At 48.3% G+C, this 25041-nt stretch overlaps 1 protein-coding gene across 1 annotated transcript; it reads right to left on the bottom strand.

The window, feature by feature from the left end:
* Positions 1-7172: 7172 nt before the first annotated feature.
* Positions 7173-24492, bottom strand: PLAAT5 (phospholipase A and acyltransferase 5). The gene is made up of 6 exons (XM_019414742.2): positions 24333-24492; positions 23601-23685; positions 21626-21734; positions 11826-11934; positions 9551-9813; positions 7173-7444 (listed from the first exon to the last, which is right to left on the bottom strand). The coding sequence occupies exons 1-6, from the start codon at positions 24421-24423 to the stop codon at positions 7352-7354; spliced, it is 750 nt and encodes a 249-aa protein (XP_019270287.2). The 5' UTR covers positions 24424-24492; the 3' UTR covers positions 7173-7351.
* Positions 24493-25041: the final 549 nt, after the last annotated feature.

Genomic DNA, 25041 nt, shown 5'->3' with positions numbered 1-25041 from the left:
CGTGTCATTCAAGGTATCTCTCGTCCAGGAGCAAAAGAAAGAGAAGAAAATACTCGGAAATGACTCGCCCTTAAACCTGAAATAACTGAGTACCGATGCTGTCAGGCAGACCTGGGACTCTAAACAGACGGAAAGTTGTATTTTTTCGAAGTTGTATTTTCGCAGAGCCTAGTTACTTGGCTTTGAGGGAAATCTCGTCTGCAACTCTTGCGTTGGTGTTGAGTAAAATCCAGGGGTGCCTGCGTGGCTCAGTCGGTTGCTTCCGATTCTGTGTCTCGCTCTCTCTCTGCCCCTCCCCTGCTCATGCTCTGTCTCTGTCTCTCAAAGATGAATAAACGTTAAAAAAATAAATAAATAAATAAAAATCCAAACACCATCCCTACCCCACCCGCACCCCAAAACAGGAATCATTTTGCTATCTGCCAACAGAATCGCATGGACAGCGTCTGTGGAGGGCAGATGACGCTTTGGTTTTCTGTGCTGCGGGCATCCCCTCCAGAGGCTGAACTTCTCAAGGACTCTTTCTATTGTTGACTCTCCAGAAACTATCGTGGCGCCTGGAAACGTGATCACCGTGTGCACTGCTGTGGATTGCCTACACGCGTGATGTGCTGCCCCCTCCCCACTGTCTTCAGGACTGAAGGATGCATTTTCCACCTGCTAGGAGTGTTGACGGCTGACAGCTCCCAACTGAGACCCTCTGGGAGGGTCACCCCTTGTCCTTGGCAGCCTGCAGCCACCAGCCAATAAACACAGAGGCCCTCTAGTAAAGGACTGGCCTTCCGTCCTCACTGCAGGACAACCCCATAAGGGCTATTGCAGCTCCCCAGCTCCCCGGAGGCTGGCTCAGGCCTTTGCCGTGACAGCATCACGGCTCAATTCTCTCCGCCAAGTTCTGCTTCCTCACCCTCCCCCAGGGAACTTCCTGCCCGAAAACCTCCGTCTCAGGGTCTGCATCCCAGGGAGGCTGATCTGCAACAGTAGAGCATGTTCTGGGACCTACTGGAAAACGAGCAAGGATCCAAGATGGTGAGGTGTCCTGAAGTCATGTGCTGTTTTGTCTGCCCGACTCCTTCACCTCCTGATCCACAATAATCATACGGTTCTGGAGAACCGGCCTGTCGTGTTATTTTAAAGCCGTCTTCGGGGCGCCTGGGTGGCTCAGTCGGTTAGGGGTCTGACTTCGGCTGAGGTCCTGATCTCGCGTTCATGAGTTCGAGCCCCAGGTCAGGCTCTGTGCTGACAGCTCAGAGCCTGGAGCCCGCTTCGGATTCTGCGTCTCCCTCTCTCTCTCTCTCTGCCCCTCCCCCGCTGTCTCTCTCTCTCTCAAAAATAAATACACATTATAAAAAATGAAAAATAATAGTGACATTCACGGAGTGCTCACGCTGTTCTAGGCACTGTTTTAAACGGGTTAGGACCTTCATCCACCCCCCCCCCCCCCCGCATGTTCCATATCACCTTCGTTGCAGGCTCTGTGGCCCCTTAGGCAGCTGCCCCACTCAACCTGCTTTACCCAGTGCCTTACGTGGGTAAATGTTTATAGCAGCAATGTCCCCACTTGGTGAAATAAGGAAATTGAGACCAAGAGCTGCTTTATGATGAACCCAGAGGTAACTAGGGGAAGAGAGTACTTCAGGGCCAAACCATGACAATGTGGGCAGGGACCAAAGACGGCGTCAGCCACGGGGCTCACAGGCAGAGGCAGAGTCTGCATGTGACCCTAAGGCGCGGGGGGGGGCGGGGGGGGGGCATGTAGGAGGTGAGTAGCAGTAGATGCTAGTGGGTAGGATAAGCTTTTGCAGCCGATCTGTGCCACGTTTGGGATGCAAGGTGCTCTGCAGCCTCCAGATGCCGAGAGGTGTATTCGCCCGCACGCGGTATCTACTCACAGATCGGAAGCAACAAGTTGCGTTCTCTTCCCAGGAGGTGGGGGAAAACGCGGTCCGGGGAGCCACAGAGCATCAGAATTTCTTTGGCACGAATCAGCCTCGCGGGATCGACGTGGCAGAGACCAGCAAGTCGTGGGTGCCCCCGAGCTGGCCCAGACACTGACGCCCGGGAGGAGAGGGCAGCTGCGGGAGCCCAGCCGGGGGCGCTTTTGCCACCCTCTCGGCTCAAGGCGGACAGAGAAGTGTCAGGATGTCGAGCCCCCCTGCGGAAGCGGAGGTCTTCCACGTCTCCCAGGGCAGCCCCGAGGCACCTCCCCCGGAGCCGTGGGACTTCACCGGGCAATAGGAAAACTGCTCATAGGGCGTTGATGCAAGGGGGCTCACACTCAGGACTACTGCTCCGCAAGGCTGGGCTCCGGAAGGGGGGGTGGGGGAGACTCACCAGCCGTGTCCATCAAGAACATACACCCATGACACTCCAAGCCCGAGGACCCTGGCAGATATATAAAGAGAAGTGTGGAAAGATGCATGTATATCGTGACCGATCTGTCATCCTCCAAAGATGGGGAAATAACCCTTTAGAAGCTTCTCGAAGTCTCTTTCTCTAGATATTTCCAGAGCCACAAATAGACCTGTCTTAGGACTCTGTCAGTTGCAAGGGCTGGAAAACTCAACAATAAGCAGAGTGAGGAATTTACTTGTTTAAGTGACTATCGTATCCTGGAGTAGATGAGTCCAGCTGTAGATGATGTCAGACTTTTTTTTTTTTAATGAGACTTAATTGCAGTTTCAATCTCCCCCAGAAATGTCTTTTTTTTTTTTTTTAACGTTTATTTTAGAGAGAGAGAGAGAGCACGGGAGCAGGGGAGGGGCAGAGAGAGAGGGAGACACAGAATCCGAAGCAGGCTCCAGGCTCTGAGCTGTCAGCACAGAGCCCGACGCGGGGCTTGAACTCACGGACCGTGAGTTCACGACCTGAGCCAAAGTCGGACGCTTAACCGACTGGGCCACCCAGGAGCCCCAGAACTGCCCCATTTTTATCCCTTTTACGCCATCAGGCAGCTCGATGACATCACGCTTGAGGAGAGGGCTCTGCTGCTAACGTCACGCGAAAGCCGCTCTTCTGGAAAATCAGCTGAGGCCACAGCGGCCTCGTCTTTCTGACTCCGAACTTCTCGCTGCCACCCTGGTCACTGCTCGTGGGTTCAGGCAAAGGTGAAGGAAGCCACCTTTCGTCAAGAGGAAAAGACACGGCGGGAGCTGTGGGCTCAGCTGAGTTTTTCAAAAGCCTTTCTTCTGGGGCAGAAGTACCCCAAATGATTCCTTGACAAAGCATCACCCACACTGCTATAAACTCCACTATGCTTTACCTCTGGAGCTGAACTTTAAGCAGTCTGTCTGAACACAAGTATCCAAACTGATCTTTTAGTTTTAACCTGGCAAACTGAACAATTTGGGTTACCAAAATATTTCTTAAAAAAAACAAAAACACTAATCAAGCCAAAAAAAAAAAAAAAAAAAAAAAAAAGCCCAAACCACTCCTTCTGTGCCAGGAAGCAGCACAGGGTTCATAAATAGTTGCCTTCTCTTCAAAGAGTCTGCTTGGCCAACAATTGGCTTCAATAGCCCTGGGAACAGAAACTTTGAGAGAACAGAGCCTTAGGCGGCCCAAATAGCCTTCTCAGAGTTTGTATAACCATGTATTGGTCTGCTAACGTGACAAAAGAAGTTTCGGTAGGAACAGTGTGGGGGTCAAAATGCTTTACCATCATCAGAATGCAGTGTTCAATTCCCACTGCCCTTATGTTGTGCTGGACCCTGTGTGATTATAAGCAGCCATCCTTCCCTTTAAAATCTTACTTTTTTTTAGGGGCGCCTGGGTGGCTCAGTCAGTTGAGCATCCGACTTCGGCTCAGGTCACGATCTCACGGTTGGTGGGTTCAAGCCCCGCGCCAGACTCTGGGCTGACAGCTCGGAGCCTGGAGCCTGCTTCGGATTCTGTGTCTCCCTCTCTCCCTCTGCCCCTCCCTGTTTGCACTCTGTCTCTCTGTGTCTCAAAAATAAAGAAACATTAAAAATTAAAAAAATAAATAAATTTAAAAAAAATACGTTACTTTTTTTGACAGAGAGAGAGAGAGAGAGAGAGAAAGAATCAAGCAGACTCTATGCCCGGCACGGAGCCCAATGCGGGGCTCGACCTCACGATCCTAGGATCGTGACCTGAGCTAAAATCAAGAGTCAGATGCTCAATGGACTGAGCCACCCAGGCACCCCCAAAATGCCACTTTTTTGACCAAGCCCCGCTCCTGCATGACTACAGGACATCCAGTTCTCTCCCTGGGTTTTCCAGAGGACATGGACAGGGAGACTCCCTGGGCTGCTCGCTTCTGACGGACTCCTTCCAGTGCTCCCCGAGCCTCTTCCCTCGCAGCTCTCCTGGGGACCGCGGCTTGTGCACTGGCTCTCCACTCCCCTTCCCAAGACAAGGCTTGAGAATAACAAAAGGTGATTATACACAGTAGACAAAAAAACCTCAAACCAGGACCTGGGGAGCAGCTTATCGCTACTCCTGGCGTCCCAGGACTCCCCTCTGTGCATTTCCCCCCTTAGCCTCCGGCCTGCTGCCCGAGTGGAGGGCTGCATTCTCTTTTATGCAGGTGGCATCCCTGACTGACGACTGACGTTGTTTTCTACTCCCTACGTCCCGCTCCCAGGCAGCGAAACCAGATATCTTTACCAATCCCTCTCCACCTAACCTCGGCAGAACTTATTTCTGAATTTTTTTTTTCCTGAATTCAGCCTCTCAAGCAGTAAGCCACGCACCTGGACCGCGTGAAGCACCTGTCGGCTCATGTGTCACTGCCACTGGGCCCCCCTCCCCGCCATGAGGGAAGGCAGCGCGTTCAAGTTCTCCGACTTGCCCTGTGACACCCCCAGTGAACCAAGATCACCACGACCGCCCCCTCCCCCGGCCCAGCCCCCAAAAGTGAAAAGGAATACACACTAAAAAATAAGCACCCAAACGAGAGATCCGGGTCTAACATCTCAGAAACACTTCCATTTCCATTACTTTCCCTTCGGATTTCCCAGAACAGGGGGGGATGGGCCTTATACCTGCGAGAGTAAAAACCCTCACCCGGGGTTCAAAGCAGAGATTTCAGTTTTTACCCGAGAACCGCACACACTGCCCCGGGGTTTTAAACGGCGCTTCAAGAAACTCTGCCCCCACGTCTGCAAGGTGTGGGGTGGGCATTCCAGACCCCACGGCTTTACAGGCAGCTGGGAAGCAGAGGCTGGCCAGCCGGCAGGCGGTCTCTTCCAACGACTCAACTTCTCCCTGCCGTTCCCCCCACCGCTGCTCACGGGTTCCGGCAGAGGCCCTCTGCCCCACCGGGTGCAAACCCGAAAAGAAACCAGGGAAGCGTCTTTCTGTCCCCAGCGTGAGCGATGGATAAGCCCTTAGTTTAGGAGTCACCAAAACACTCCCTGGTGTGGGGGAGTTGTTTGTTTGATGATCAAACAACATCCCGTTTATTAAGGATTAAAAGGGGCGGGGAGTTCAAAGTCTCATCCTCAGAATCAAAAGGGTCACTAATACACGACTGAATTCATTTAAGACTAAAAGGAATATACTCCAGAAAATATAAATTCCTGGCGGCTGCGTTCTGCTTCCAAGTGTCAACCCAGACCATAATGAGTAAGGAGATTGAAGGGAGAGGTACGGGGGGCTCAGCGGATTTTGGAGGGGGGGGTACGGGGGAGATGATGGGAGCGATAAGAGGTAATGGCTTTATGCTCATCCCGATTCACAGAAATGAGGGCACAGGCTCTCTCTACCGACACCTGGAAATGCCACGCAAAGCAAAGAGGGAGGCCATCGGGCAGGGCGGGTGGAAGACAGAGATGCACACCCAGACTCCAGCATCTAAGAAACAGGATACGGTCAAGTCTGGATCGCCAAGAAAAGAATGGAAGGGGGGAAATATGGAAGAGTTTCACTGAGGGTCTGCTTTCTCCAAACAGGAGAAAGGCTCACGGGAGATCCTGACAGATCTTAGGTAAAATGCTTTGGGGGTTCCGTCCTGCTCTCCTAGCCTTTTCAGGAGCCCTTTTCTAGCTCTCCTGGATGGCTTCAGCTCTCAGAGGGCACCAACCATCCCTGGCCATAATTTTATTTTATTTTATTTTATTTTATTTATTTATTTACTTACTTATTTATTTTTTACATTTATTTATTTTTGAGACAGAGACAGAGCACAAGTGGTTGAAGGGCAGAGAGAGAGAGAGAGAGAGAGAGGAAGACACAGAACTTGAAGCAGCCTCCAGGCTCCGAGCTGTCAGCACAGGGCCCGACGTGGGGCTTGAACTCACAAACCGCGAGATCATGACCCGAGCCGAAGTCAGACGCCCAACCGACTGAGCCACCCAGGCGTCTCCCTGGTCGTAATTTTAGCTCTATCACACCAACAACAGTCAACGCACAAAAATCACTCCTTCCCCTCCCTCGTTCACACAGAAGTCCCCTGTGTAAATCATTTGAAATATTCATCTGAAATAGGTGAAAATAACAATTTCATATTTCCTGGTAATTGTAAGGTAGAAAAAAAAGCAAGGTAAATGGTCATGTTGATTATATTTGAAAGTGTGGGGGGGTGGGGGGTGCCTGGGTGTTTCTGTCGGTTAAGCGTCTGCCTTCAGCCCAGGTCATGATCTCACGGTTTCTAAGTTCAAGCCCCGCATCGGGTTCTCTGCCTCTCCCCCCCTCTCTCTGCTCCTACCCCGCTTTCACACGCAATCTCTCTCAAAAATAAAAATAAAAACTTTAAAAAGAAGAAAATTAAGTGGGGGCGGGTGGTTAAACAATGAAGAATAAGGCTGATGTATGATTTTTTTGAAATCCAAGAAAGATTTTCTCGGATTAAGGCACCGAGGACCCTGAATCGCAAGTCATGAGCTCCCTTAAAATCCTCCTCCCCCTGCACAGCTCTGTGGGTCAGAAAGAGCAGGATTCGCATGAATGCAAAATCCGGAGTCGGCTAGCTCAAGAAAAAGAACTTCGGAAGAGCTCTTGGTCTCTGGGAATGTTCGAGCCGAGGTCTCCGGGATGTGCCAGACGGTATTCCGGCATCACAGACCAGAGTCGGCCTCGGAAACAAGCAAGACCCGTCCCACAGAGAACAAAATGAAACGAGTATATGAAATGATGCCTCGCAAGGTGCCTGGCGCCTAGGGGAGGCATAATAAATATTCGGTTCTTCTCACCCCGAGAGTCCTTGGATCTATGATCACATATATTGGATGTATTTCTGGAGGGGTAATTGGATACACTCTGGATTCCTCCAGAAGCTCCCGATTTTCTCGGGAGGAGCTATGGCGAGAGAAGGCAAGGGGAGGAAAGGGGCTGTGATTGTCCTTGCTGGCGGCAGCCGTTCTTCCTCTGCCTGGAATTTCCAGCACCTTCAGGCGGGGCCAGGCTTGGGCCGTATGCTGTCCACCACAGCTGAAAGAACCACACCGGCAGCTTTCGCTCCTTCCATCAGGGCGTGTTCCACCTGCAGAGCAGAGGGGTTCACGGGACACTCAGAGGCTGGTGCCCTGCCCTACCCCTACACCTCACCCCTCCCCTTCAGGAACCGGCCTGCCTGGAGTCTTTTTCTAGAGGAGGAAGCGACCTGGCTGGCCTATATTTCCAAAGATTCGAGAGAGGTCAGGATGGCCCGGGATGGACAGCCGAGGCAGATGCTCTCCCTTTCCCCCACGGGCATCCACGGCTCCTGGCCCCCTTCTTCCCTCGGAGTCCATTCAGCTCAGGGTCTGCCTCTAGTGTAGGGCTCAGAGGCAAAGGATCTCCGAGCGGCACAGCCACGGGGGCCCTCATTCCACATACAGGGAATCTGAGAGCCACGGAGGGGGGACTCACTTGGACACAACTCACGGGGACAAAGTCACGAAGTGAATTAGTGTCTAAGCTTGGCCCACACTCCAGAGAAGGCCCCCTATAATCCATCTGATCCTTGGGGGTCTTCTTTTCATGTACAAACGCTCAGGGGACAGGCGATCCTTCACACCGGAACCCCCAAGCCCTCGGCCCTGGAGTGAGGCCTCCCAAGAACGGTGTACGGGCCACGAGCGGACAGAGTACAAAGGGGGAAGGTGCACAATGTAGAGGGGGCAGGGGCGGGGGCTGGGTGACCCGCTCACACTCAGCAGTAGTAGACAGACTGGGATTTGAGCCCCGCAGCCAGAAAGAACATAAAAAGACATAGGAAAAAAAGCAGAAACATTACGTCCTACCTTTCATTCTTGGTATTTTTTTTTTCTTCTCACAATTAATCTTTATTTTTACTTATTTCCCTCTTTATTTTTTTTTTTTAATTTTTTTTTAACGTTTATTCATTTTTGAGACAGAGAGAGACAGAGCATGAATGGGGGAGGGTCAGAGAGAGAGGGAGACACAGAATCTGAAACAAGCTCCAGGCTCTGAGCTGTCAGCACAGAGCCCGACGCGGGGCTCGAACTCACAGACCGTGAGATCATGACCTGAGCTGAAGTCGGACGCTTAACCGACTGAGCCACCCAGGCGCCCCTATTTTTACTTATTTAGTTTTTAATTCCTGACTTCTTAATCTATGAAAAAGGGGACGACAACTACGTCCTCCACTCATCTCAGGGGGTTTTAGTAAGGACCGAATATAAACAAGGGCCGCCCAAGTTGTCACAGATATTTAGGTTTTCAAAGCTCTTGAACACATGGGCTGTGCCTGGTTGGATTTACTTCTGCTCTGTGTGGTGGGAAGTCATAAACCCAGACACAGCACCGGCTGGCCAGGCAGGTTAAGCGGGTGAAACCGGAAGGTGGCATACCTAACCCCCGCCACACACACCCCGTTGAAAGAGGCAGACACGCTTGGCCCCACAGCGTGTCGGCAAGCAGGGGTACGCGCCTGACGGCCTGATCAATTAGTTGTTCTAGGGAGGCTGTGAATCCAGATCTTTTCATATAAAATCTCTACGTGGTTAAATGCTGTTTGGGGCACGTGAGGGGCTCAGTCAGTTAAGCGTCCGACTTCGACTCAGGTCATGATCTCACAGTTTTGTGAGTTCGAGCCCCGCGTCAGGTTCTGTGCTGACAGCACGGAGCCTGGAGCCTGCTTCTCTCTCTCTGCCCCTCCCCTGCTCACACACACACACACACACACACACACACACTCTCTCTCTCTCTCTCTCAAAAATAAATAAACATTAAAAAAAAAATGCTGGCAAGTCATTCAAATTAAAAAAAAGAAACTACGACTCATCCAGGCAAAACACGTCTGTGGGCCTCATGTCGCTGCTAGCTTGCAGCTTTAACAACAAAGTATGGACCTCGGTTCATCCCCATCCTGTAAAAGAACAAACAGTCTCAGAAATAAAAAAATGGTTTGACCGAGGAGACACACGGCCAAGCTGGGACTCGGCCCAGGGTCCTTGCTCTACAGTCCTCCGCGGGTTCCTAGCGGTGAAAATACCTCCCGAACCGTAAAGCCCCGTAGAAGCAGAAGCCCAGTAGTGCAACCAAGAAGATGAAACCAGCGCGCACCGTTCCGACCAGTGACTGGGATGACAAGGCCCCAGGAGAGCCGGGCAAGGAGCCACCGGCGGAGCCAAAGGCGCCCTACCTGCTGGCTCCTGGACACACCGTATCTGAGGTCGTTGACGAAGTGCTCACAGTTCCTGTCAATCAGGCTGTACCGCACCATCTTGTTGATCATCTTCTTCGTGCGCCGGATGATCTTGTCCACGGGCAGGGGCAGGTACGTCGCATCCAGCTTGTTGTTGATCTTCCAAGAGCAGCCGTGCAGCACGTCCTCCAGGCGACTGTATTTCACCACGGCCCGGTTGCTAAAGATGGAACTGATACTGCCGGCCTCAAACTCCTCACCTAGAGACCCAGATGAACACAAGCTGGAAACCTGCAAGGGACAGCTTGGGGGCGGGGGCGGGGGGGTGCAGAGCACTGGCTCCCGCCAAGATGTTGGTCAAGCTGCTTCCCTCCGAGGCCTCGGCTTCCCCATCTATAAAAAGCATGGCAGGGGGCGCCTGGGTGGCTCAGTCGGTTAAGCATCCGACTCTCGGATCTTACGGTTCGTGAGTTCGAGCCCCGCCTGGGGCTCTGTACTGATCAGTGCAGAGCCTGCTTGGGATTCTCTCTCTCTCTCTCTCTCTCTCTCTCTTTCTGCCCCTCCCTCGCTCATGTTCTGTCTCTCAAAATAAAGAAATACGCTTAAACAAAAATCAAAAGGCACGGAAGAGGATGGGAGTCAGATGAAAGGAGTTGCCCGGGACCAACTTGCCCGTGAAGACTTTTACCCTGCACCGCACTCCCCACGGTCAACCCCCGCAGCAATCTCTCTCTCTTATAAAACTCTAGAAGAACCTTATGTCACAGCCCCGGACTCCATCCTGTGTTGCGCTGACCTGACAGAGTCCTAAGAGTCTTGAGTCTGGCTTTCCTAACTAGACTTCAGCATCTTTGCAAACGTGCGCTAAGCACCCTTACAGGTAAGTGTCAGCTCCCGGGTGTGGGGCTCTGTGACATGCCTCCCTCTGCAGCCACCACTGGGCACAAGCAGACAGGCCTCTCGCTGCTACCCCACTCAGCTTCCAGCCAGAACCACGATGCCTTTCTCTCCACTCAAACACTGGGATTTGGAAACAGCATTCCACGGATTCGAAAAGAGAAACATTTGAAAGGGGTTATGTTATCATATTCAGTCCTTAGAGGACACAGATGCTCAGAGAGGGTCAAGCACCTGCCCAGAACCAGGACGGTCGCAATCTAAAACCAAGACTGTGTTTCTGCCGAGACCATATGGATAGGCCAAGGTGGGTACCCTCCTCCTCTGAAAGCTGTCTGAGAACAAGAAGTGTCCCTTGTTCTGTCCTTCCGTATTAGAAGACTCTCTGTTGATTTTACAAGAGCTGACAGCAGGGAATTCAGCTCCGAGGAGCAGAATTCATTTTCAGAGGAAGATCTGACGGGGAGGGTGGGGACGTGACTGTTAGCGACCTCTCTGGTTATACAAGACGGAGGCTCCTGGACTCAGTCTGGGAAGGAGAGGTGGGGGAAACTGTAACGGGGAGCATTTTTTACTTTGTCCTGGTGTAGGCGGGGCATGGGAGAGGGAGGGGCTCTGCCCTGCTGGAAGGTCCCAGCAAGTGAGAGGCTGGGCCCAAGGAGGAGGACGGAGCCCCAGGCAGTGAGAGCCGTGAGCAGTCCCAGTGCCCTTCTGTAATTCCATCCTGAACGGGCAGTCCTTGCACAGGAGGCAAAATTCCAAAGGCATCAAAGAATATGCATATTCTCCAGCTCCTCCAGGGCCCTTCGCCCCAGGCGACCAGTTAACTGAGTCCGTTTCCTGTTCCGTTCTGTCAGTTTCCCCGCTTCCTCCCATCACATCTCCACTCAAGTTTTAATCAGCTGCCAGTTTCGTCTCAGCCTTTGTGGGAGGCAATGTTGACAAATGAAAGAACAGCTGGGTCCACAATGAGGCCCGGCAGCCCCGGACAGGTGGAAAGCGCAGGGAGACATGGGCGGGCGGAGGGGCCCAAGCGATCAGGGAGCCGGAAGCAGCATTTGGGGACGATCGGAACCTGTAAGCATCTGCACTCCTCCCGGGGAACCCTCAGAAGTATGAGGAAGGGGGACTGAGGTTCAGGGAACAGGGGGACACTTTCTGACTTTCCATCTCCCTTAGGGCTGGACACTCAGTGGTTTTTGGTAGACAAGAGATCAGGCCCCATCACCCAGTTCCATTAAGGCCCGGTAATGCTTCGAGAATTCTACGGCTAATGAAAGGCAGCAGCTGAGGAACACGATAACTAACTGTATTTCTTTTCACTCCGCTAACTTCAATGTCAATATCAACATTTCAATAGAGTATCCACTCTTACTCGGGGGAGCCAGATGGACCACACAGTCGTCTTCCACGTAGATGGCCCAGTGCTCATAGCCGATGCGAAAAATCTCAATCAGGTCTCCAGGTCTGGGTCTTGGTTTGCTCTGTGACGGAAGAAATGAGATCGAAGAAAGAAACTGCACGTGCCCAAGGACCCGGTTTGGAGAGCAGCTCCCGCTCAGCCTGAAGACACCGGATTCCATTGCTTTACAGAAATCCCGGTGGCAAGAAGCTCTCTCCACACGCGGCACCAAAGGACCCACCCCCCCCCCCTCCTGCTGTCACCCTCGTTATGAAAGCCACAGAGGCTAACTGTGCCAGCTATCAATGTATTGCCCCTCGGTTCCAAATGCACCCTCCAGATGAGTTCTGCGATATGTGCTGGAACTCTTTTCAGCTTTTCTCCCTGAAAATGAGCACTGCGGAAGGGGTTCTCCTGCAGGGGCGGGGGTGGGGGGGGGGTGGTGAGGAGGGTGATGGTCAGTAGTGTGGGTGTGAGGACTTCTAGTGGAGCTCTGCCTGAGCCGGATCCCTCCGACCCCATCACCTGGCAGCCTTGGCCTGGCAATAACCCTTCTGGGGCCCTTTTGATGGAGACATCAGTGCCCAGACACTTCCTGCACCTGCTGATGTCCCGATTTCCTCTACAGGTCACCACGTGGACCACCTGTGGTCCAAAGGGTCCTCCCCTCCTCTGCATGCCAGCTCCCCACACACACTCCAAAGGGTTGCAGTTGCCCAGCAGTCACGGTGCCGTCCCAGCCTGGCCAAACCAAACTTCTCTGCTCACCTCTCTAACCGAGTCTCAAACCCTTCCAAGTCTGTCCTTGAGTTTTCTCCCTCAGCCCTGGGAGACCATACTGAGTTTCTTCATATCTTTTTTTTTTTTTTAATGTCTATTTATTTTTGAGAGAGAAAGAAAAGAAAGAAAGAAAGAAAGAAAGAAAGAAAGAAAGAAAGAAAGAAAGAAAGAAAGAAAGAAGAAAGAAAGGAAGGGAGAAAAAGAAAAAAACTCTCATATCCTTCCTATCCCATATCCCTCCTTCTGTAATGTGCGTCCCTCCCAAACTATCCCTGTTTGTCCTGGGAAGAAGGTCTGTTCCCTGATTCCTCCCTGAGAAAGGAAGGTCAGAGTCAGTTTAGACAATCAAACCACCCCACCGAGCCATCAACTTTACAGTGGCTTTGCCACTTACGCCAACTTTGCAACAATTTGCCCACACAGCCTAACTTCCTCAAGGCTATAGCTCACCTCCCCATTCCCCCCTCTATTTCCCTGGCGAAGGACAGCCATTTGCCTGGGCCAAACCTCCTGGAAGTAAAAGGGGGGAGGGAGGGGGTTCACCTGTTTCTTTTCCAAGTTACAAATTCACAAAGTTTGCTTAACCATCACCACCATCCAAGTGAGAACGTGGATTGTCCTAAACCTCCGAAGAGATTTCTCGTGCCTGTGTAGACCTTCCCATCTCCTAACCCCAGCCCCAGGCAACCCTGGGTCTATCAGCCCGTCATTCACCTTGATTTTGCTAACTGCCTTTTCTGGGTACAAGGATAAGATCACATTATTTCTGTCCTTCATTAATATGGTGTAGGACATTAATTTATTTGAGGGTGTTATACCCAACTTGCACACCTGGCATAAATCTCAGTTACGGTGTATATCCTCTTTCTGTGTTGCCGAACTCAGTCTGCTGGTATTCTGTCGAGGATTTTGACATCTATACTCACAAGAGATATTAGTCAGTGGTTCTTTTCTTTGCGGAAGAGGAGGGAATTTTAGAATTTTCGGGAGTTTTCTTTTGTTCCTTAACACTCTTCACCTGCAGTATTACCACTGGATAGGGGTAGTAAGGTAAAAACTTGAATGTGATTCACAACAGACTCAGTAGTCAACAAGAATTACCACTCCCTTGCTAGATTTTCTCTAAGAAATCACTAAATCGATTTTATTGAGCTTTGGGTCTCCACCTTGGTTGCACATGAAAATGACCTGGGGAACTTTTAAAAATTAAGACTCTGGGGCGCCTGGGTGGCTCAGTCGGTTAAGCGTCCGGCTTCGGCTCAGGTCATGATCTCATGGTTCGTGGGTTCAAGCCCCGCATCGGGCTCTGTGCTGATAGCTCAGAGCCTGGAGCCTGCTTCGGATTCTGTGTCTCCCTCTCTGTCTGCTCCTTCCCCACGCACACACTCTCTCTCTCTCTCTCTCTCTCAAAAATAAATAAACATTAAAAAAATAAAAAGGAAGACTGATCTGGAGTATGGCCTGGGGACTAGAGTTTTAAGCGCTCCCCAGGTGACTCTAATCGCAACCAGTGTTATAGCTACATTGGAGGCTTTTCCAAAGTCTTGTCCTTCCTTTTCCCTGTACTTTATCCTCCCCAGCATTTCATGGACCTCACAGAACCGTCTATAGCCTCCAGGACAAACCTCCAGTCCCAAGTGATGTTCCAATCTCCAATTCCAGATCAGGGTCTCTGTGCCCTCTTTCTCTCTTTGGAGTCAGATGTTACTTCAAAACGTTCCATCCACCTGCCTTTTATTCCCTTTGCAGAGACCGGCAACCCGGCTCTGACCCTCCTCCCAGAATTAGTCACCTGCTGAGAAAAACCGGTATTTTGTAAGGCCCCGGGATAATGTTTCTGAAAGTTTTATCAATCTGACAGACGTGGCAGGGAAGTGGGTCGCGGGTTTGTTCCTGTCTACAGCCTGTGGCAGGTTGGCAAGAGCAAAAATCACAAGGTAAGAGCAATAATTTGAACTCCTAGGAGTAAAAAGGTGAAGCCCTGGGGCCTTTTCTAGAACGCATGGACTCTCGGGTCAACCCCTGACCAGGTATTAGAGCGGATGTGGAAAGCCAGCGGTGTAAGAAAATCCTCAAGACACAAATATTAGGAATTCCACTTTAGGCTCTGACCCTGACCCCGACAACATCTCAGAAATAAAACCCAGAGCCTGACTCTCTAAAACCGGGAAGTGAATGAAACCATGTATCAATGATATACAAAGTCTCCTACAAGGACCCATGATAATGTTGCTTATCACATTGTAATGTAAGTCTTATCTACTTCCTGTTTCCCCACACAGTCTGTGAGGGCCTTGAGGGCAAGGATCCTTCCAGATCTCTGCTAAATAAAAAAAAAAGGAGGGGGGGCCTGGGTGGCTTAGTCAGTTAAGCGTCTGACTTTGGCTCAGGTCATGATCTCACAGTCTGTGAGTTCGAGCCCCGCGTCGGGCTCTGTGCTGACAGCTCAGAGCCTGGAGCCTGTTTCAGATTCTGTGTCTCCCTCTCTCTCTGACCCTCCCCCATTCATGCTCTGTCTCTCTGTCTCAAAAATAAATAAATGTTAAAAAAAATTTTTTTTTTAAATGTAGCCAAGGAAACTTCGATAGTCCTTATTTCACTGCTATTAAGTAAAATCCTATTCATCTCTTACTACATTTTTGCCAGTAACATTGAGTCCTACAGACCTGCTTTTTGCTTATAGTGTTATCAAATGGGATTCCAAAGCCTACCCTTAAAAATGCAAGGTTGTTTAAAAGCAATCTTCTAGGGGTGCCTGGGTGGCTCAGTCGGTTGGGCGTCTGGCTTCGGCTCAGGTCATGATCTCACAGTTCATGAGTTCAAGCCCCGTGTCGGTCTCCGTGCTGACAGCTCAGAGCCTGGAGCCTGCTTCCGATTCTGTGTCTCCCTCTCTCTCTCTCTGCCCCTCCCCTGCTCATGCTCTGTCTCTCTCTGTCTCAAAAATAAATAAAACATTAAAAAAAAATAAAAAATTAAATAAATACATAAATAAATAATAAAAATAAAAACAATCTTCTAAAATGTCGAAGGTGATGTCCTCCCCGCAGCTAGAAGGGCAACAGCAACTTCCCGCATCATAAAGCTTGCTAAAGAGTCTGACTTGGTAAAGTACTAAACTGAAAACACTTACAAAAATATCAACCTTGTTATATATTGTGCAATATGGGAGCTTCGTGAACATTTATGACTGCTACCCACTCGCTCTGCTCTCTGCTAAGCTAAGTCAGTCCTTAGAGTACCATTTGAACAAAATGGTCTTGAAACATTCTGGAAGTTGGCATAGTGTCCTGTGAAAATACCCTGCAAGGAGAAATGGAAATTCTTATTGGTGACTGGCCTTGATCATTCATTGGCCTGGTAATAATGTTCTAATCATCGACAATGCTACATTCCTGAACAACATAACTAAGACCAACTCGATTGGCACTTTCCTCTTCTTTCATAGAATCAATTGGCCCTATCCTCTTCTATCACATAATGAGAAATAAAAACCTTTGACTGTCAGGATCATTATTTTACTAAAGAGGTCAAAAGCCTCACCTCCTTTAAGCGAGTGCAATGCAGAGGGTCTTAATGAACCCCCAGTAACTGGGATAGTCAACTTCTGTAGCCAACTCTCAGCACCTAGAATCATATCACACTAAAACCACCTCTAGAAGATACCTTCAAAAACACTGGGTCCAATCTCTTCATTTTTTTCTCATAACTTCAATTCTTTTCAAAGGCAACTGACTGGGGGCGCCCGGGTGGCTCAGTCGGTTGAGCATCCGACTTCGACTCAGGTCATGATCCTGCAGTTTGTGGGTTCGAGCCCCCCATCGGACTCTGCGCTGACAGCTCAGAGCCTGGAGCCTGTTTCTGAGTCTGTGTCACCCTCTCTCTATGCCCCCCAACCCTTGCACTCTGTCTCTCTCTCTCTCCTTCGAAAATAAATAAATGTTAAAAAAAAAACGCTGTAATTTAAAATAAAAGGTAACTTACATCCAAGAGAATTGAAAACCTATGTCCACACTTGTACATGAATGTTCGTAGCAGCGATATTCACAATGGCCAAAAGATGGAAACAACCTAAATGTCCATCAACTGACGGATGGCTAAACAAAACGTGGTCTATACAAACAATGGAATATTATTCACCAATAAACATGAATGAAGGGCCGCTGCATGTTACAGCACGGACAAACCTCATAAACGTTATGTTAAGTCAAAGAAGCCAGACACAAAAAAACACATACTGAATTTCATTAACATGAAATGTCCAGAATAGGTCAATCCATAGAGACAAAAAGTAGGGTTCCCAGGTACTAGGACAGAGGGAAACCAGGAAGTGACTGATAACGGGTCGAGAGGTTTTTGAGAATATTGAGAAAGTTCTAAGATTTTTTAGTGACAATGGCTGCACAACTCTGAATGTACTAAAAACCCGTGCATTATAATTATACACTTTAAAGGGGTAAAGTTTGGGGCACCTGGGTGGCTCGGTCAGTTAAGTGTCTGACTTTGGCTCAGGTCATAATCTCAGGGTTTGTGGGTTCGAGCCCCGCATCGGGCTCTCTGCTGTCAGCTCAGAGCCTGGAGCCTGCTTCGAATTCTGTGTCTCCCTCTCTCTCTGCTCCTCTCCCACTCGTGCTCAGTCTCTCTCTCTCTCTCTCTCAGAAATAAATAAAAACATAAAAAATAAATAAAAAATAAAAAATAAACATAAATAAAAAAAAGAAGGGAAGCTAGAGTGGCTATACTTTGAAAGTAGATTTCAAAGCAAAGAATATTACTAGTGATAAAGAAAGTAATTTCATAATAAGGGAATCCGTTTATCAAGAATAAATAATAACCTTAACCGTCTACATGTCTAATAACGGGCCCCATGATTCATCAAGAATGAACTGATAAAACTGTAAGGAGAAAGAAACAGATCCATAATCATATTCAGAAATTTCATACTCCTCTATGTAATTAATAGAAAAATATCAACATAAGACCTGAATAACACTATGGACCAACTTGACCTCACTGATATTTACAGCATACCCCATCCAATAATAGCAAAATACACAGTCTTCTCAAGAGCTAACAGAACATTTACCAAGATGGACCATATTTCGGGCCATAAAGCAAGTCTCAATAAATTTCAAATGGATTCAAACCACATGAAGTGTGTTAAACGGGGAAGTTTATAGTCATAAATGCCTATAATAGAAAGGAAGAAAGGTCTGAAATCAATGACCTCCACTTTCACCTTAAGACATTAACAAAGAAATGTGAGGGGTGCCTGGGTGACTCAGTTGGCTAAGCCACTGACTCCTGATTTCAACCCAGGTCATGACCTCATGGTCGAGAGTTTGAACCCCATGTCAGGCTCTGCACTGGGCACGGAACCTGCTTAAGATTCTCTCTCTCTCCCTCTACCGCTCCCCTACTCTCTCTCTCTCACATACACACACACACACTCTCTCTCTCTCTCTCTCTCTCTCTCTCTCTCAAAAAAATAAACGAATAAATAAATAAGAATTGTGAAATAACACCAAAGTAAGGAGAAGAAAGGAAATGATAACAAATGGGGCAGCAGCAGAGATACAGAAAACAGAAGACAATAAAAGAAAATCAATGAAATCATAAGCGAGGTCTTCGAGAAAACCAATAAAATTGATAAAACTCTAACCAAACTGATTGGAAAAATAAAGAGAAGACAAAAGTTACCAATATCAGGGATGAGAGAGATGACATTATTACACATTCTGCAGATAGTAAATGGGCAGTGAGGGAATATTACAAACAACTTTATGCCCATAAATTTGACAAATTATGAGAACGGCGGAGATTCTTTGAAGACACAAGCCATTAAGGCTCACTCATGAAGAAACAGATCATGTGACCACCCCATATCTACCAAGGGTTTGTAGTTAAAATTCTTGTAGGCTTGTAATTAAAATTCTTCCCACAAAGAAAACTCTAAGCCCAAACGACTTCACTGGTAAATTCTACCAACCATGAAAGGAAGAAATGATATGAATTCTACACAGAATATTATGAAGTGAGAATACTTCCAAACTCAATCCATAAGGCGAGCATTACCCTAATACAGAACCAGACAATTACAAGAAAATAAAATTACAGATCAATATCCTTTATGAATATCAATACAAAAATTCTAAGCCAAATTCTATAAATCGAATCAAACAATGTATAAAAAGGATACATCATGGCCACGTGTGAGTTCCCCCCCCAACCCAGTATTTCAGTGTTGTTAGAACATTTGAGCACCACTCAATGTAATTCAAACTAAAAAAGGAAAACTGTGATCTCAATAGGTACAGAAAAAGCACTTGTTAAAGTTCAATGTCTATTCCTGATTTAACAAAAAAAAAAAGCTCTCAACAAATTTAAAAAGGGATTAAAAAGATCTGATAAAATGGCTCTATGAAAAACCTACAGCTTACATCATGTTGAATGGTAAAGACTGGATGTTTTCCCTTTAAGTTGAAGAATGAGACAGACATCTGCTGCCACCCTGCTAGTAAGCATTGTACTGAAATTCCCAGCTAGTGCAATTGAAGACAAAAAATAAATAAAGGCATCCAGATTAGAAAAGAAAATGCCAAACCGTCCTTATGTGCAGATGATGTGATCACCTATGTAAAAGGTCTATTGGAATCTACCCCCCAAAGGATACTAAAGCAAGTAAGTAAGGTTGAAGGTAAATCTACAAAAGTCAATTGTGGGGGGCTCGGTTGGGTAAGCGTCTGACTCTTGATTTCCGCTCAGGTCATGATCTCATGGTTCATAGGATCGAGCCCCATCCTGGGCTCCATGCTGACAGCATGGAGCCTGCTGGGGATTCTCTCTCTCCCTCTCTCTCTCTGCCCCACCCCTGCTCACGTTCTCTCTCACACGCGTGCAGTCTCAAAATGAATAAATAAACTTAAAAAGTATTTCCGACTACTAGCAACCAACGGTCAGAAATTAACATTTTTTTCAGTTTAAATTTTCAAAATTGAAATCTGAAAAAAAATTTTAAGCTATTTCAGGGGTATCAAAAAATATTAAATACTGACCAAAGATCTGAAAATCTTTCAAAAGAGGTGCTAGATCTGTATGCTGAAATTTATAAACCATTGCTGAGGGAAATGGCAGAAATAAATAGCACATCTTGCTCATCGGACAGGAGACTCAATATTGTTAAGACATCAATTCTCTTAAAGATTTGATGCGATTCCCATCAAAATCCCGGAAGGCTTTTTGTAGAGCCAAAAAGGTTGGAGGACTAACATTACTTGATTTCAGGAGTTATTATAAAGCTATAGTAATCAAGATAGTACGGTACTAGCCCCACAATAGACAAGTAGGATCAACAGAACCAAACAGAGAGCTCAGGAAGAGACTTACAGTACATAGATAACTGGGTTTTACGCAGGTACAAAGACAACTCAATGGAGAAAGAATGGTCTTTTCAACAAATGGTGCCAGGACAACGGGATATTCATAAGGAAAACAAAACAAAACAAAACTTCAATCTGTACCTCACACCATATACTTAGCTCAATACGTATCAAAGATGTAAATGTAAATGTAAAAAAAAAAAAAAACTAAAACTTTAAAATATCTAGGGGTAGCTGAGTAGCTCAGTCGGCTAAGTGTCCAACTCTTGATTTCAGCTCAGGTTGTGATCCTGGAGTGGTGGGATCAGGCCCTGATATTCTCTCTTTCTCCCTCTGCCCTACTCCTCTGCTCGAGAGAGCATACTGCAAAGCACGTATCTGATGAAGGGCTTGCACACAGAATTTCTGAACAACTCCCAAACACACAAACCCAAGGCAAACAATGGGCAAAAGATTTGGACACTTCACCAAATAGGATATATGTGAATGGCAAATAAACACATGAAAAGATGTGCAATATCATTAGTCATTAGGGAAATACAAATTAAAACCACAATGGGATCCCTACATACTTATTAGGATCGCTAACATTAGACACTAACTATACCAAACACTGATGAGGTCACGGAGGAACTCGATCGTCTGGTGGGAGTGTAAAATGGCACAATCAGTTTGGAAAACAGTGAGTTAAACATACATCTACCGTATGATCTAGCCATTTCATTCCTACATATTCACCCAAGAGAAAAAGACAGCATATGTCTGTACAATGACTTGTGCACAAATGTCCACAGAAGCTGTATTTGTAAGAGCCAGAGACTGGGAACAGCTCAAATGCCCATCAAGAGGTGAATGGAAAAAAAATGGAATACTACTCAGTAGTGAAAAGGAATCAACTATTAATAACACCCAACAATATGGATACAACTTAATTGTTTTTAATGTCTATATTTGAGAGAGAGAGAGTGAGTGAGCGGGGGAAGGGGCAGAGAGAGACGGAGACAGAATCTGAAGAGTTGTCGGCACAAAGCCCAACACGGGGCTCGAACTCACGAGCCACGAGATCACGACGTGAGCCAAAGTCAGACACTTAACTGACTGAGCCACCCAGGCGCCCCTGGATACAACTTTAAATAATTACATGAAATCATGTGAAAGGAGATGGACAAAAAGGGCATGTACGATATGATTTCCTTTACATAAATGTCTAGAAAATGCAAATTAATATACAGTGACATAAAGCAGATCAGGTGATTCCTGGGGATGCAGGTGAGAAGAGAGGGGGGGATTTACAAAGGGAAACAAAGTTTCGTTAAGTTATGGAGATGTTCATTATCTTGATTACGGTGATGGTCTCGTGGGTGCACCCATATGTCACAACACATCCAACTCTATATATTCTAAATATGTGCAATTTACTGCATGTCATTTATACCTCAATAAAGTTCAATGAAGAGTTCAACAAAGCTGTGTTTAAAGAATTTTTGAAGGCATAGCCAACATCCCAAGTCGCTAGGCAGTTCAACCTGCCACACAGTCTAAATAAAGTAAAACACGGTCTGCAGAGAAGCCACAGGCACGTTAAAGATACGCGCTCAGAATTCTTGGGATGCCCACCTTGGCGGCTTGCTTTGCTAACTTGCTTGCACTCTCAGGCTTCGGGGTTGAATGTGACTCTGCTCTTTTCCGGTTGGGTGTGGTCTCCAAGTTAACTCCGGGCTCCTCCCTAAATGAATGTTGGGATCACGTAGTTAACAAATCACACTATTTCACAAATACTGGAAATTCTGCATCACTTCAGATGTGGGATTTTAAGATACCTTTCAATTTTCAGGTTCTAGGAAACATTTTCCCCAAGGCTTGTTTCTGCGATCACGCATTTAGCTGTCGTACAAAATCACCGCCATTTACTGCTTTTCAGACGATTGTTTAAAATGCTAATAATGATAGCAATGAGTAGCTCTCAGGATTTTTTTTTAAATTGCTGATAATCTTTCTTACTTATCAAAGGGACACTTGCACATAGCTTTAAAAAACTAGTAATAGTACATAATGGCTTCTAATGAAATGCAGTAGAACTCTGCTCCCTCCCTTCTCTCTTCTGGTCCAGCTGTGAGAGGCAAGCCCCTTGAACTCTTGAGCTGTTTCTTCCAACAACTTGCTCCATATTTCTGAGAAATCTCATTAGGCCACAACAGTGTAACTGCAAGTGTCATGAAAGAAATCAGTAGATTTTGTCCCTTAAACAAAATGTTGCAGGAGAGGGCTGAAACCAAAGGCAGGAATGTGCTTTGGGATAGTGTGGTGAAATATATTGGGGTCAAAAAGACACATGGCTGGCTCATTCGGTAGAGCCTTAGGAGCACGGGACTCCTAATCTCAGGGTTGTGAGTTCAATCCCTACATTGGGTTTGGAGATCACTTCAAAAAAAAAAAAAAAAAAAATCTTTGAGGAGCCTGGATGGCTCAGTCAGTTGAGCATCCAACTCTTGGTTTCAGCTCAGGTCATGATCTCACGATCGCGTGAGTTCGAGCCCCGCATCCGGCTATGTGCTGACAGTATGGAGCCTGTTTGGGATTCTCTCTTCCCCCCCACCCCACCCCGCTCCTCCCCAACTCACGCTGTCTCTGTCTCTGTCAAAAAAATAAATAATAAACTTTAAAAATTTTTTAAATAAAAATAAAATAAAATCTTTACAAAAAATTTTTAGTGTTTATTTTGGAGACAGAGTGTGAGTGGGGGAGGGGCAGAGAGAGAAGGAGACAATCTGAAGCAGGCTCTGAGCTGTCAGCACAAAGCCTGATAGGGAGCTCGAACTCACGAACAGTGAGATCATGACCTGAGCCAAAGTTGGGACACTCAACCAACTGAACCACCCAGGTGCCCCACCCCAAAAAATAAAATCTTAAAAAAAAAAAAAAAAAAAAAAGACGTGGGTTTGAATCCTGGCTCTGATATTTGCTGTCCAACCTTGAGCTAGTAAACAAATCTGTCTGAACATCAGTTTGATTATCTATAAGACAGAGATGAAAGTATTTTTCTCAGAATTCCCAAGAGAGTTAAATGAGAGACCATATGTACACGTCCGGTACATTACCAACCAAAAAAATGGCATTTTCTTGACCTTTCCCTATGCTTCACCTCTTCTCCAAAGTATAGTGTATGGGAGTGGACAGAACCCCTCCTTTTCAACATAGCTCTTTGGGGAACTTTCAGACCCTTAAAATCTTCAAAAGAAGCAAACTGTGTTTTCAATTAAAGTGAATTAAGGAAATTTGCAAGAAGATCTCATCATTCATTAGTGAGACCAACTGGCCACATTGTAAGCGTTCTTCTAAAGCGATTCTGTCCGCAGGGCTCTGGGCAAGACATTGTCACTAGAACTGCCGCAAGGCAGGTCCTGTCAGTGGCCCCAAGCCCTGGTCACAATCTGGTTATTACCAGGAGCACACGAGCCTTCCGATTACTGGTTAATGGTAGGCTGGTTCCTCTGAAAACCACCTCCGTAATTATAAGAGCTGCCGTCAAAGTCGGTTCTTCAAAAGGCTCCCCCCACCCTAAAAGCCAGTCCCTCCATAGGGTGACTCTTACCCCTCCTGGACGCTTCTGTCCAGTTCTGAGGTTCCCTGCTGCGGGTGCTTGGGGGAGAGCTGGACCAACGCTTGAGAGGATATTTCTAAGGGGGAGAGGGGAGGGAAGATGCTTTTTAAACCACAACTGCCTCCTACAGACGTGAAATCTGTGAAGGGAGAGTTGGAGGCAGCGCCATGGACATCTCTGTGAAGGTGGCTCCGAGCTCCAGCCTGGCCTGGTCAGCCCTCAGTCCATTTGGGGGGGTAAACGAAGGGGGCTGTGGGACTAGGTGCTGGAGAGGTCTCGGCTCCTCCGGTTAGGAAAGACTTAGGAACTCTCTGGGATAGAATGGGGAAGAAGGTGGAGGGAGAGCCCAGAAATCCCGGGACTAAACCCGGCAGCAGAAGCTTCTGAGGAGCTAGAACCCTAGAGCCGTTCTCAACTCCGCCTGCCCGGGACTGCCACCCCGCTAGCCCTGCCGCCCCCAAACAGAGTCGCAGGGCTCGCGCTGATGCAATGAACATCAAACGCTCCCTCCCGAGCGTGCACTCGTTCCGGTTAACCGGCATTTCGCGCCATCAACACGTAGCTACGAGAAGGGGCCTGGAAGACAACTCTGGTGACTTCTCGGGGCGGGGGTCCGAGAACCTCCCAGTAGGGCCTCCAGGCCGGGGCGCGGCGGCTCGGTGGGGAGGGGCCCGGTTGCAGCGGCGGCGCCCGGGCCGACGGGGTCACGGCTGGGCCCCGTACTTGCGGCTCCCGACGCGGGTTTGGGGCGGGGCCCGGGGGAGCGGGAGAGGCGGAGCCTGCTCTTCCCGGGGGCGGCCGGGCTCAGGCCCATCCCGCAGCTGCGGCTCGGCGCCGGCGCGGCCCAGGCGGCTCTGCCCCGGGTCGGCGGGGCCGCGGACGGAGGGGCGCGAATCCCGGAACGCGGGGCGCGCGGCCAACGGCGGGGGCGCGCGGGGCGCCGCGCGCACCGCCGAGGGAACAGAGAGGGCGCAAACGGGGGCGCTTGGAGGCCCGGGAAAGGCGGGGGAGGGGGGCGGCGGAGGTCATCCGTGGGGCGGAAGGCCACGCGGGCCAGTAGGCACGGAGGCGGGGGTGTGCCATCCGACCTCGCTGCAGAAGCCAGACGTTAAGGAGCGACAAATGCACTGAGGCCAGATTAGGAGGGCCTGGGGGAGGCACGCTCAGGAGTTAAGATCTTGAGGGATCCAAGGTTTTTAAATTATTTGCATGACTTAAATTGTATATTTTGTAATTAATTACATATAATATGTAATATACACAAAACGTATGGAATGCACGTAATTGTGAAAACGTGATAATAAAATTACTCCCCGTGAATACACCTGCCTACTTAAGAAGGGGAACACACCTAGCACCCAGAGGCTAGGTCCTGTGTGTTCCTCCCTTATCCCATCTCCCTGCCGCCCTCCGCCAGAGGTATCCTCTGCCT

Source organism: Panthera pardus, unplaced genomic scaffold (assembly GCF_024362965.1).
Source record: "Panthera pardus isolate Hobbes unplaced genomic scaffold, ASM2436296v1 HiC_scaffold_12, whole genome shotgun sequence".
Classification (NCBI taxonomy): Eukaryota; Metazoa; Chordata; class Mammalia; order Carnivora; family Felidae; genus Panthera; species Panthera pardus.
This window is presented reverse-complemented; position numbering and strand designations above follow the sequence as displayed.